Source organism: Poecile atricapillus, chromosome 2 (assembly GCF_030490865.1).
Source record: "Poecile atricapillus isolate bPoeAtr1 chromosome 2, bPoeAtr1.hap1, whole genome shotgun sequence".
Lineage (NCBI taxonomy): Eukaryota > Metazoa > Chordata > Aves > Passeriformes > Paridae > Poecile > Poecile atricapillus.
Window position 1 is genome coordinate 78,399,270 of NC_081250.1, and position 14,722 is coordinate 78,413,991.

The 14,722-nt window shown below is 40.8% G+C and overlaps 1 protein-coding gene across 1 annotated transcript in view; it reads left to right on the forward strand.

Annotated features, from left to right (window-relative positions):
- Positions 1-14,722, forward strand: part of ANKH (ANKH inorganic pyrophosphate transport regulator) — a 104,005-nt gene that overhangs the window by 67,897 nt on the left and 21,386 nt on the right. The window contains exons 5-8 of the mRNA XM_058830847.1: positions 1,945-2,115; positions 2,719-2,853; positions 5,601-5,693; positions 9,204-9,299. Coding sequence (XP_058686830.1) covers positions 1,945-2,115; positions 2,719-2,853; positions 5,601-5,693; positions 9,204-9,299 — 495 coding nt within the window. The remainder of the gene's footprint in view (positions 1-1,944; positions 2,116-2,718; positions 2,854-5,600; positions 5,694-9,203; positions 9,300-14,722) is intronic.

Sequence of the window (14,722 nt, forward strand, 5' to 3'; positions counted from 1 at the left end):
TCTCCAGCTGACCTGTCAGTTTGGCACATGGTGTCTAATCCAAGGAAATGCAGTGTAAGCCACCTTCTGAGTACTTGTTACAGTTCCAAAAGGTGAAGGCTCAGAAGTGCACCAGAAGAGGTCTGTGGTGATGACCCCTGGGTGGTTCAGCGAGGACCAAATGTTTCTTGAACTTTCAAAAGGGAGGTGTTAACTGTCCTGTTCCTTTGTATTAGGCACACTGAAAAAATAACAGTCATACACACTGATGAGGGCCAGTGTTGTAGCATGTAAGAACCAATATACAGCCCTCTTTTGAAAACATATAAAAATATTAGGAAATTAAGAGTCCCAGCAACTGTAAACAGTTGCTGTACTGCCCCGTTCCCAGCTGAGTGATGTAATGACTGGATAAGAAAGAGGATAAAACAGGACAATACAACATCAAAGCAAATATGAAGTCAGTGGCACTCAGTTCAATTTTCCATAGCATTTTCCTCACATTTAACATAAGGAAACCATAAACCAGTTTGAACCATTCAGTCAGTTGTTTCTTTGTATTTGTCAGGTCTGCCCCACTACAGTACTGCCCTACATCCCCAGAGATAATACCAATTACTGTAAATGACCTTAGCACTCAGGGTCTGCTCTTGTTCTGATGTGACCTACAAAGTTTCCTGACCCTGGGTGCATGTCAGGTCATGCACAGCTAAATACAGAAACAAATTCTTATTTTGGCCGTGCCCTTTCCACAGCGGTTGGTGAGTGGGATGTCAGGGTTGTGATGAATAAGACACCTGTCATCTTCTCTCAACAGAATATTACACAGAGGAAGAGCAAATCCAGAACACAAAAAGTTGTGGCTGTCATAGCCCAGAACTTTGTACCTATATCTGTGCCCTAGACAGGGAGTACGAGCACAGGCAGTAGCCACTTTTTCTTGAGTAGCTTCATGTGCACGCTCTTTGTGACTGACTTTGTATCTGTTTGCTGAAAAACAATGTTTTTGTAAGTTTGAAAACCCTCACAAGCATTGTGTCCTGCCTTAGGAACATTTGCAGAGTGTGGTTTTCCTTAACTGCTTCTACAGCTCTGGCAATGAAGGAGAGAACATGCACCTGAACAGTATCTATTTTATTTCTTGTAACTCACTTGAATGCCTGCATGTCCTGGCAGGATTGTCTTGGTTCTGTTCTTTACAGCAGCAAACATAGTTTGCTTTCCACTTGTGTCCCCCATCCAGAGTCATTTGGAACAGACATTTCATCCACTCTCTACTTAACAAAGAGACTAATACCATATTAATCAGTTCCTTCACATTTTATGGAATGAACATTTAGTCTTAAGAGGCTGAATTATGAACTAACTGTTCATTAGCCCAAAAGTTTCCATTTAATTTACATTAATGTGGCACTCAGCTGAAAAGCAAATAATGAAATAGTGAAATTTCACTTGAAAAAGTTGAAAATTAGGTTGTCATAAAACTTCCTGCTCCTAAATCTTGAAGTGAATATTTTAAAACATCTGGCTTTTTAATTGCTGCTACCGTCTCCCCTTCCCCAAAAAAACTAAAAAATAGTAGGGCTTAGAAGGTGTAAGATGGCTGGAAGCATGCCTCCAGCCTCAGTGTGTATCAGAATAGCACATTCTCCTGGGAAGGGTGACTCTCAGCCACATGCTTTCTGTCAGACCTTGCTAGACTTTCATGCCAGCCTTCTCCTATTTATGGGTTCTAGTCTGACACCTGCCCAGCCTTCAAGTCCTGTTTCATAGAGTATGAAGTTAACTCTCGTTCTTCTCATATACATGACCAAATGCTGGGGGATCCTGACTAAAGTTTCCATAGATACTGTAGCCATGCAAGTTGTTGGTTCAGATTGATTTAGTAGGAATCCGAGAGGAGATGCATTGGCCCTGGAGAAGCATACGGACAAATTGTTAATCATTTGTTTGTTTTCTCTGCAGGTTGTTTTTGTAGCCATTTTGCTTCACAGTCACTTGGAGTGCAGGGAGCCTCTCTTGATCCCAATCTTGTCCTTATACATGGGAGCACTTGTCCGATGTACCACACTCTGCCTCGGATACTACAGGAACATACATGATGTTATTCCTGACAGAAGTGGGCCTGAAATGGGGGTATGTCTTCATACTTGTGGTTTTTTCAAACTCAATCATTTTACTTGGGGTTTTATTGTGTTATAATACTACATTAAACCACTGTGCATGAAGGGCCTTCTCTCTGTGCTGCAGGAAAAAACTGCCTTTTCAGTTAAAGAGGCATGGTAGAAATTAATCCAGCAACAGCACATGTGACACAATGCCTTCCATGGTATGGATGTGTCTACTGAGAACCTCTGCACCAAGCTGTAAGACAGCACAGCATGAACTAGGTGAACACCTTAGTTCATATGGAAGAAGATATCAAAATTTCTCTTTTTCTTCAAATGTCATATTGTTTTTCATGTAGCTTTGTCTGGTAGTCAGAACAAATTATGCAGATAGATACCTTATGCATTATTTATTGAGATCCATGACACATCTTCTTTTGAATCAGTATTGCTACCATGAGTAAAAATATTTCATCATATCATCACTTTAAATATCATATTGAAAATTATTGAAATGAATGTACCAAACTGACAATAGATGGGAAAAGCAGAAAACCTTTCTCCATGCTTTTGGTTCTGTGCTGCATGTTTTTGTCCAAACACACTTCATTTTTTTTACCCTGTGTTGCAGGGAGAAGCTACAATAAGGAAGATGCTGAGTTTCTGGTGGCCTTTGGCATTAATTTTGGCAACTCAGCGAATAAGTAGGCCCATTGTCAACCTTTTTGTCTCCCGGGACCTAGGTGGCAGTTCTGCAGCCACTGAGGTAAGAAAGGCAGTGCTCTCCATTACTGCAAATGATCATTTCCATGGCGTTACCTCTGTGCCGCTCTTCTCAGCCAAGCTGACAAGAAAAAATTGTCTTAAGTACATTTCTGTTTAGTGCTCTTTTTATGCTTGAAAAGAAGATTGCTTGGACTCTCACCATGAGCCCTTCTACCAGGTCTAGGGGGATGTCACCCTCAACAAGACTAATAGAATTTTTTCACTGAACAGTGCCTGCATCCCAGGTTTTTATGCTCTACTCATAGATACATATAATCTGGAGCATATAGATCCCAGAAATTTTAGGACAGTTGACAGTAGTCCCATGTCCTACTCTTTGCTGTCATGTATATTTTACGGCTGTGCAAACTGAAGTGAAACTACTGTTGGCTGTCAGTGCATCACACAGAACAGTGTAGAGACAAAAAAAAAACACAAAAAAAAAATCTGTCTCCTGCTTGGGATATGAAATGCACTCTGTTTCTCTTGAGGAATTTCAGATTACTCCAGTAAGTCTCCTACAGCTGTTGGGAGACGGATTTCTAATTGTAATGCAGAGCCTTTTACCGCAAGCTGACCCATTCTCTTAAAAAGTCTGGGGGACTTCTGCTGCCAGTTTCATATGGGGATGTCTAGGTGCATATAGCCATAGGATAAGCAAAGCTGTAAGATACTAAATGAGAAGTTCAAAGGTCTGCTGCTAATTTGTCATACATGATACTGTGTATTTCACTCACTCAGAAGGTGCCAGAGACTGCAATTACACAGCTGTGAGAAGAGAACTTAGGAAACATAATGCTTTTACATACGTGATTCAGGGATCAGTCTATGTGTTAGCAGTGATCTCCGTACAAGGGGAGCCACAGGTTAGAAAAGATCAGTTTTGCGTTTCTTGGTGACTTTCAATTTTAGATTTCATGGCTAGCCAGTTATATTTTGTTGCTATTAGAATGACTTCAAATGCATGTCAAAGCTGGTGATTTGCTGGTGGTTTTATACTAACAGTATTGGTCACATCCCAGCTTTCTCTGATTCTGAAATAATTACCTCTGAAAAGGGGGGTGCTGGCAACACAGATAACATCAGTGACAGGAGCATCAGTATCCACAGGAGTTTTACAGGTCCCCTATTCAATAATAGCAGTAGCTTTAGTTATGGTCAGGGAGTCCCTGTGAAGGACTAGGCTGTAGCATGTTCATGAGGACCACAAATCCACTTGCACTGTTCAACTCCCACTGCTTTTGTTTGGAGTGCCAGCACAGTTGTGGTGATTGGGCTGCCTCTTTGGTGGTGGCTTTCACAGGTGCCTTTTCCACGCGTCAAATACAAGTGCTGGACATTTAGGAAAACTTTCATGCATATATGTTGGAATAACACTAGCTGAGGAAAAATACTGGGAAAAAAATCACTGCTAAAAACCTAATACTTTCATCCAAGCAGGATCTAGCATTCAAAATATGGTAGTGAAATACTTTTTCCTTTTACAGGTGCTGAGTCTTTGCAGTCTTTTTGGATTTAACGATGAAAATAAGCAAAATCGCTTTTATATTCCTTACTCAATTTAACCTAGTTAGGTTTCATACAGATGGAAATTCTGATGGAAGTAAAGTAATGGGAGGATGTGCAATTTAAAAGGGTACTAACTTCAAATTGCAATTTGTTTTATTTGAGCTAATTACTTTTTCAAGGTACATTAAACATTATTAAAGCTATTATTAACAGGGAAAGATCTATACCACTCTCTTCCTCTCTGTGGATATCACTACATTCCACTTTCTTATCAAACAGCACAGGAAACAAATTAGCTTGCTACATGGTCCTGTGTTTGTATAGATCTTTTAACCAAGCAAAGACAGCAGTTACATTTATAATTGGAAAATGGGCTCAGATAATCAAGAAAATGTATTTTGAAAGTTTGGGAGTGAAACAGAAACATCAGTAGTTAAAAAAGGTCTTTCTTAACACTGCCAATTGCCGGATTTAAAATGAATGAGAAATGCATGGATTGTAACAGATCTGAACCTGCAGACAAAAGGAACCCAAGCACCGTCAATTAATATGTGGGGGAGCTTATATCTTTGATAAACGTCTTGGACTGTACTTGTGAGAGACTAAAGGGGCCTAGTTTTAAAACTTCAAGCAGTGAATTGTTTCTTCCCATATAAATGTTCATCTGGAATTATTTTTGTCTGGTGCTCATTGAAGAGCACCAGAGTGGGGAGAGGTAGATTTTTTGTCTCATAAGTGCCTTGTGCCCCCAGGCAGTCAGATTGATGTCCAAATTCAGTCAGCCACTGAGGTCCACTGATTTATAGTCTGTCTGTCTTACTCGGAGCTGTTTTAATTATGAATAACCAAGTAAAACATACATATAAATTGAAATTATGTGGTATGTATCAAAACTACTGTGAGCTGCAGGGCATTCTGCTGCTCAGGTATCTGCAGGTAAAATAACTCAGGAGCAATATGGGAGGAAGGTGTTGGGCTGGTTAAGGGATGTACCACAGCTCAAGTTAACTATTATCCCAGAGTGATGGTGAAATGGCAAAGCTGACTTAGGTAACTTCACGTCACAAAAAAATTTAATAAGCTTAAAATGCCAGGCCAAATGCCAGCCATTTTGATGGTCTTCGTGAAACAAAATATTTCATATCATGGCAAGGTCAGCATGGTGATACTGGTGGGCACTAGCACCCTATGTTAGTTTAACTGTTGTGTTTGAAGAGTTGTCTCTGTCTCTGTTCATAGGCAGTAGCAATTTTGACAGCTACATATCCTGTGGGACACATGCCCTATGGCTGGCTGACAGAGATCAGAGCTGTATACCCTGCTTTTGACAAGGTGAGTGTCCCTGTTAGGGCTGTCATAAATACCTCCTATGGGGTTTTGTGTGTTTGCTCCTCCTAGTTCTCTTTGTTTGTTGCTCCACTGATAGGTTTTCTTAAAATCTGGTTAAAATTAATTGGCTTTTGGTGGCTTCAAGCTGTCGTCTGATTTATGATTTTAGCCTTAGCTCTGTGTTACAAGCCATTAGGCTGCCTTTTGGATAGATAGGTGCTGTATTTTTAAGGATTAAAAAGTCCTTACTATGAGGTAGCTACTTAGGTAATGAAGTGATTTCTCACAAAAAGTCATCACTGAATGAGCGAACTCAGGTCTCTTCTCCAGATTTTATGGTATCTCTCAAGTGGGTTTGGGTTCATTTGCTTATGTTAATACTTAGAAAAGGGTGTTTCATACACACTAACACAGATAACAGACATTCTTTTCCTAGTACTGACTTAGCTGACCAAGGCTATAAAGATTTTTGTTGGTAAATAATGTAATTATGTAAGAATGCAAGGATTGCTCCTGAAACTGAGTGCAGAGGAAAAATTAATTTTTTTTAGTCTCTTTTTTTGCTCTGATTTATAACTGGTATTCACTAGTCCATATGCAATGCAAAGAATTGTCCTGTCCCATGACTGGAATTCAAATGGCAGATCCTCTCCTTCCCTTTATTTACCAATTAGTAACTGAACTTTCTGGTTCCAAATACTCATGAAAAATACATTTGTTTTCTCTGGAATGTATTTAACTGGAGCAAGCCCTGTTTAATATCATCCACTGTATTTCCAAGGAGAACTTAAAACCAACACAAAGTCAAATTATTCATAACCTCCTAACCTGCCTGTGTACAATTTAATTGACCTGTCAGATAAAATACCACATGTAGGCTTTCTCAGAGGCCATCCTGCTGAAAAGGAACTGCAGATGCAAACCCAGTGAACTGCAAGATAAAAATAATTTGGGACAGGAAACTCAGGAGCTGCTAACATCATTTGATGCAAGCCACAATCAAATGCACTGTTGCCAAGCAATAGTGACAGCAGTTAAGACTCCTAAATTCAGGTCTCATTTAGCTGGTGAAAGATGCTGACAGCTGCAGTGGTGACAGGATTAGGCCATGATTTGTCCATTTGTTTATTCCAGTTAAAAGGCTTCTCACAGGGCTCTTGTGGGACAATGTGAGGAAGAAAATGATAGGGTAAGACACAGATGGGTACAGTTTATCTAACTGCTGGAAAAGTACTAATGAGAATTTTAGTTCAATGTCTGAAGAGAAAGTAGTAAAATATACAAAATGAGTATAAAGGATATCTCATCGTGGCAACCATATGTGTAAATGCCTTCACTATACTTTTCAGACAATAAATACCAAACCTGAAACCCACAGTCGTTGTTTTAAGATTGCTGTGAGAATTGCTTTTCTCTCGGTCATGCATCACTTTGTGTCACTGTGACTTTCAAAAGCTTTGTTTCTGTAATGTAAGTCTTTCTCAGAAGAGTCCAGATAGAAGCACTTTCATATTTCTGTACCCTGTAAGGTGTCCATTGTGATTTTCAGAAGCCAAAACAGTGTGTTTACTTGCAAACTCCCATTTTCTTTTGTCAGTTATTCAGGAGGCTGATGGCCATCAGAAACACACTGACTGATGGGATTTGAGATGCCCCTCTTCAGTGGCTCTATAGGAGAAGTCAGATTCTTGTCTTCACAAGGGAAATCATGATCTCTCTTCACATTTGTAAGACACATGCAGGGTCCTACTTCAGTCTCATACCAAAGCAACCCCATGGCCTAGCAGTTACAGTCAGGTTAAGGGTTACTACTGACATTTTGAAAGAGAGCAGACATATGCTAGTTCTGTGCTCTGTGTACTGTTTTATTTGGTGGCAATGCTCTTGCTCTTAATGGACCTTGCCACCTGACTCAGAGCAGCAACAATTGTGAGATTTGAGAATGCTGTTTATCTGAAGACTAGATGGGAATGGATATTCTTTTTTTGCTCCAGAATCCCCATAGTGTTTTGTTTGAGAACTAAATTGTGTTTAAGAGTTACGAACAAAGAGCATGTGGCTGAGAGCTGGAGCAGAGGGCAGAGTATGGCAAGGGCAGGGATAGCAGTAGTGAGGTAGGAACAAATGAGAAAGCTTTTTCTTAGCAGCTTTTGGATGCCTTGATCTGGGTGTGCTTTATTTCCTCTTTGTTATTTTAGACTTGTTAGAAAGTTGAGCCACGCAGCAAAAAGTTCATTTAAACACCAGTGAGTGATGTAAGCAAGGCTTATCCTCACATTCGTGAAACCTAACAGCAAAGCAAAGTATTTCTTCAGAAACACAATTAATAGTAATAGATGCATGAAAAAAACATTTACAGAGAGTTTTCGTAACCTGTTCCCAAAAAGGTCGCACCGAGTGGCTTCCTGCTTTAGGGTTTGGGTTGCCTACATCTTCAAGCACCCAAACTTCCAAGCAGGTATTTAGGCAGGAGTGTGAGGTCATCTAGGTGCAATTGCTACACTGATCAGAACAAAAGCCTTAAATTCCAAAATTCCATACAGCACCTGAATGTGTGTGGAATTATGTACTCTTCACACAGTGCTCCACTGCCAAAATGTGTCTGCAATAGTTCTATATCTCCTAGGAGTAACTCCAGTAAAGGAGGCTGAGTGTGTGACAGGTACTGCTGTTCTACCCAAGTTACATCAAGGGTTTATAAATGTAGATCTCATGGTACAGGTTTTATCATCAAACTTGTGTGTCTCAAACAGTCCCAGGGCAAATGCAATAGATGACCTAACAGCCTCTTGCTTAAGGGCTCCTAATGGTACCCTGCTTTGATATATCCCATCCTTTCCTTTCACAGACCATTTAGTTTGGTTTTATGTGTTCCCCAAGGGCAATTTTAAATCTTCAGCTTCATTTGCTATATGAGACATTTGGAAGAAGGCTTTTGTTGTTTTAAATAAAACTTTGCTGCCATGTGACTACAGAGCCCATGTCCAAGGTGGAACATCTAATACCCCTAATTATGTTCTGTTCATTAAACTGCATTAATGGAGCCAGCTGTTCCAGAAGCTTTGTTTATATTACCTATTTATCTAATTGGATCAGTAAGGATGCTTGCATTGGTGATTTGGTACCAATCTGAGATAAAAGGGAATAAAATCCTGTTTTTCCTGTGGAAACATGCTGCAAACTTCAGACTAAGGTTAAAAAAATCATGCAGTGTTTTCTTAGAAGGAGCTACCAACCTTTTTCAAAGCTCAGTTTGTTAAATGGGACTCATTCCGTAGAAAAGTAGGGAGATTACTCAGCCCTCAGTGACCATAGCAGCAGTTGCTGTCAGTTTAAGCGGAAAATGTTCTGCAGTGGTACAAAGTACTCAGAAATCTCTAGGTTATAAAGCAAACAAACCAAGTCAGACACGGACAGGCACAGTCAGACAGGTCCAGCACATGACCCTGGTGCCAGCAGCTCCCTGTAGTCTGGAGCCAGGCTAATGCTCGCTATCTCTTTCTCTTGCCCTAGAATAACCCCAGCAATAAACTGGTGAACACCAACAGCACTGTCACAGCGACGCATATCAAGAAGTTCACTTTTGTTTGCATGGCATTGTCCTTAACGGTAAGAAACCTTTGTTCAACTCAGATGAAAGAACAAACTTTGTTCATCTCAACCAGAAAATTAGGTCCTCTACCTAATGCTAAAAGCACTAGCAGTTCAAGAAAGGTGAGTTGTCTTGTGGAGCTCTGTTGCTTTTATCTGGAGAAGTGTGGTCATAGTATTGAAGTAACAAGAAAATCAGCTGTCATTTGTTCAGGCTATATATCTAAAAGGCTAAAGTTACTCAATTTTATTTTCACTACTTTTCATTTCAAATCAGCCTCCCATGCAAAAAGATATCAGGGACCTGCTTTTCTTTTAATCTCTTTTTGTTTCTTTTTTTAAATGAACAAAACTTCAGGTAACCAGTGTGGTTACCAGGAGGACAAAAGAATGCATTTGTGTCACATGCAGTGGGATGGCAGCCTGTCCCTGAGCATCTTTCATTTACTGTGAATGGTGAGAAAGGTAGCATGGGTTGAATCTGCAGGAGCTGTTCCCTGCTGCCTCTGGGCTTTCATGTGGGGGTACTTTGATGCACATTTGTTCTGTTTGCTCTTAAAATTAACTGAAAAGGGCAATCTCGGAGATGATGCTGACACGGACTAAAGGATCTAAATCTGCATCCATGCCAGGAAGCATTGCATGGGGATGACGTTCAGGGAGAAATTTTGCTGAGCCTGCCATGTTTCAAAATGACCAATTTGCACACATAAATACAGTGCATTTTCCCCAAGAACACTGCTTCTGCAGTCTTCTTAGCAACAAACAGACAAATGTGGAAGAAAGCTCCTGCAGCTGGTGAGGATCATAGCAAATAATAGAGCAGATGACCAGGGTAAATCCAATGTCTGTTTCTATAAAGGACTGATTTATACTTGTGCTTAGGGCCAGGGCATCATCTCTACACAGTACCTGCACTAGAAAGACAAAAGAATAGGAAAACCTAGAAAATATGCTTTTCATAGAAGAAGTCCTTCATCACACTAGAAATGTACTTGGGAAATTTGGCAATTGTTTTAGGATACAATGCTCAAAGTTCTACAATTGAATATACTCATACCCCAGACAGGTTTGCTGTTTACCCTCAGCATTGCATACTTTCCATGGCATAACTGGCTGCTCCCTTCTCCCTACATTCACAAATTTACTACTGAATATAGGAATGCTGACAAAATTCCTCTGCCCCTTTCATTTTAGTGTAAAATCTTTATGTCTGAGTTTCAAATGGCTTATGCATGAAAAGAAGCTAATATATACCAAAGGAAATGTTACAGTGCACAGGCCAGAAGTATTTGTAACCATCCCAACCCCCTTGCCACAGCCTGAGAATGTGCGATACAGAAGTCTGTGTTATTTCACAGTCGAAAATGAAGCAGTTCAATCCATCCATAGCTCAATTACGTTTTTTCTGCTCTTTGTTTCCTATACTTTTTCCCTAAACAGCTACAACTGGCCACCATCAGAGACAGAATTGCATGAACCTATGTGGCATCTGCTCTGTCTTTTAATTCCTTTAAGCTTGATGTCTTTTCATGTGGCTTAGAGACAAACAGCTCTTGCCATAACTTGTATTTCCTACGGCATGAAACAGAGACAGGCATATGCCTCCACTGAACTGGCCATTGTCTGGAGACTTTCCATGAGACCCTAGCTCTCATGTTATCTACCATCACATGCCTTGAGAGGTTTTTTTTTGTGTCCTGTTCCAGATCAAAGTTATGTTCTCTACAGTTGGAGCCTCCCTCAAAGTCTGTCAGTGTTGTTACAGGCCCACAAAGGGAAAAGCTTTCCTTGTTAAAAATTGTTCTGAGAATACTATTTCAATCTCAGAGTTTTCTCTGAATTGACTGTGCTCTTAATACTCCATGGTATTTATCAGGTTACTCTGGCTCTGATAGATCATGAGCTTTTCACATTACCATGACTATCCTCTGAAGAGTAAATTTTAATCAACTCAATAGGCTTTTGTTTTGTAACTTTCTGGGATTTTGTATCCAAAAGTTCTCCATTTTCCTTTCACGGGCAGTTCTTTCAAGAGATCATCAGGAGAGATTTGCCCACACTGAAATTCCGGAAACGCTTTTGGGGACCATAGCTTTTCCTGTCCTGAATCTGTTTTTGCCTGCTAGTGACAGATTCTTAGGATTGCTTGTCAACAGACAGAGCAGAAAAAGAGACATGAGCTCTAAAGATTCAGTCGGATTCAAAGGCATGAGCCTGCCAATGCTTCAGCACACAAACTCAGCAGATGTTGGGGTGACGTTAATGTATGGCACAGGCTCTAAGGAGATAGATTTTAAATTTGCTTCTGTTGTGGCCAGATGAGCTCCTATGGCCATTGGTGATAGCTGTGTTTTTATTCAGGGGCTCTACTTCAACAAATGGCAGTCAGACTAGTGGCATCACCACTTGGTAAAATCTTGTTCTTTTAGGTCTGAGAGAAAGGCTCCCAAGCTGATAAGGCAAAAAAAATCCAGTACTTAGACATGACATGTAATTGCATTTTTCACTGGATGGTCTGTAGAAGGGTTCCAGAAGATGAAAGCTGAGGAAGGCCCATTAACCACTCAAAAAAATAACAGTGAAGCTTAAAGTACAAGCACCAGCCATGCAGGGAAGTACCTTCCAAATGTAAGACCTTGGGAAACTTTCAAACATCAAAGACATACTATTTCAATAGAGCTGGGAGAGAAATGTCCTACCTTCTTCCACAGACCAGTCATGCCCATACAAGAAATACTGCAGTCCTACTCCTGCAGCAGAAACACTTTTTCACTGTTGTTGTTCACAGTGACAGTATTAGGTCAGAGTAGAAAAAAAAGCATGGTTTGTTTAAATCTGTAAAAAGTCTCTCGGCCCTTTTCCTCAAGGTCAGGATTAATGAGCAAGAGAGACGGTTTTCGTGTTCGGACTCAGTTGTTGATTTTTTCTTATCTATATGACATACTCACAGAGAGTGAGTTCGTCTACACACCAAGCTAGCAGTCTAGAAAAATGGAGCCCCAGGTATCTCTTTCCAAGGCCTTTTAAGTGTCAACTACCCAATCATAAAATTCCAACTAATTTATTTTCACTTACAACCCAATAACCAAACACCCATGTTTTTTTCTATCCAATCACACATTACTAAAATCCATGAAGAAGAAGGTGAAAGAACAAGTCAAGTTAATGCCCTATAACCTCCATCTTGTTACATATTTATTACTATATTCTAAAACCTTAAAGTCTAAATTTTCCACCAAGTGATATAACACACTTCTATTCAAACTACACACTCACAGTTTCAGTTCTATCTATTAATTTTGGAAGCCTTTTCCATGGCCTCAGGTCAAACACAGTGTTCTCTTGTGGGTCTGTGCCTGTCAGCACAGAAAGCATGAAACTCTGTGGCCAGGGTTCCAACATAAATTTTCATGGGATCTGAAAGGCTACACCTGAGCCTTTCCGGGCTAACTGTGCAGCATGCACGTGTGTTCTGTTAAGTATGATTGTAAGTGCTGCCTCATGGCTTTGAAGCATCAGGTGGGTATTAAAGTTGCTTCTTCAGAAAATGGGAATTAATTATATTGCTCAGTGAAAAATGTGTAGACAAGCTGTTTTATTTAAAGGCTATACTAAGCCACTAAACTTCTGATAGGTAAGACAGCTGTTGTGAATATAGTCACATTGATCGGGTTTTTGCGGTAAGTGGTGATTCTTTCCAAAGCCATGTTTTGTGACCATGCAACTGAATGTAAAATTTGTATAGCGAAGGGAAGGGACTCAGCTGTAGAATTTTTCCCATACAAATAAAGGACCTTTCTAATTTTAAAAAGTAAGTCATGCTTGGTAATTTACACGCAGTTTAAAGGGTGTGCATAATGCTCTTTGCCATTATCTGTTATTCACTGCCATTAGGCATTTCGGGAAAAATGCTTTTTTCCATATGTAAGTAGAAATACTGCTCCAAATGCCAGTGCTGCTGCCATTGCAGGTCAGGCTGTTGAAGAACTAAACATTTTGGTTCAATGCTAGACCTGTTTAGATTGCCCTGCAGAGCAGCTCTGAGGTTGCTGCTGCACAGTTGTAAACTAAGAGAAGACACAGACTCAAGAGAAAATTAGCACATATGTAGTCCATATCCCTTTGGTTGTGGGATGTGTAAGCCTCAGTACACTGCAGAAATCCCAAAATAATTTGATTGGGTGCTAATTTACTGCATTTCTCCACTGCAGCAAAGGTTTGCTCTGTCAGGGGGGAGCACTCCCTCACATATGAGCTCTGTGTAGAGGGGCAGGCTCTGTGAGGTGCAAGCTACTCAAAGGAACCCTGCCATATACAGGAGGAGTAATACCAAACAGGCTGTGCTTTAGCAAGGGGTTTTCTTAGAATAGTGGTGGTGTCTCTGAGCTTCGATACCAGAGTGCTAAATTCAGGGATTTTTTCCAAGCCAGCCTGTGATGGGGCAGAGATATTGTCAAATTACATTTCGCTCTCTCGCTTTTCTTTTTTTTTTTTCTTTTCAATTTTCTCTCCATTTCCCAGCTGAGCTCTTTTTTAAGTCTTCTGTGATGACACAGAAGTTGCAGTCAGTTAAGATCCTTTTCCCTAGCTAATGTTAGCTGCTGACAGCCACATGATTAGTGTTTGGTCATCTGCCTCTGAACTGCAAGGCTCTGGAGGATGATTTCACGTCAGTTGTTAGTGCTGCTGTATAAAAGTAAGAGAGGCCTCCTTTGTGAGGGCTCAGGTTGCTTTGCTGCAGCCACGGCAGCCTTGTCTGCGTGGCCACAGCCATGCCAGCACACATCTGTGTGCAAACCCTGGAGAGCTGCTGTGCTGTGCCCTGAGCTGAGGCAGCCATCGATTGTGCAGGCAGCACTAGGGAAAGTGGGACAGTCAGGTCACTCAGGGGAATGGCAATAGTAGCATTCACGTCTCAGAATCATGCTGGAAGGCAAGTGATGTCTTAGTTAACATGAGGTGTGAGCACCCTCGTTTAAGTAGCTGCTGCTGGAGTAAAGCATGGCCAGCTCAGTGTGGCTGGCACCACATCACCGCATGAGGAACATACAGGATGCTGGTCAGAGAAAGCAACTTCTCAGAGAGCACTGTGAAAGCTCCCTAGCTCACCATCACTGAAAGTGACCCTGAATAGTCTGTACTTACTTGTTCATTTATAGCAGGGAAGGAGCAATCAGTTCTTGGAGCAGTAGTTCGAGAACTGTGCAATTTGGTTCAGCTTTGTCTTCCAGCAGCCTCAGCTGGGACAAGCCCCAGCTCCTGTTGCTACGTGGTTCACATTAGCTGAAGTGTGAGCAAGACACATGGCCAGTTATGTTCATATTCTCTAGTGCTCTGTGTATTGCAACAGGTTTTCCCAATAAGACAGGCTCAAGGTGCCAGGGTGACATGCTATGTGCACCACACCATCTTCATCCATCTGTCACCAAGCTAATGCA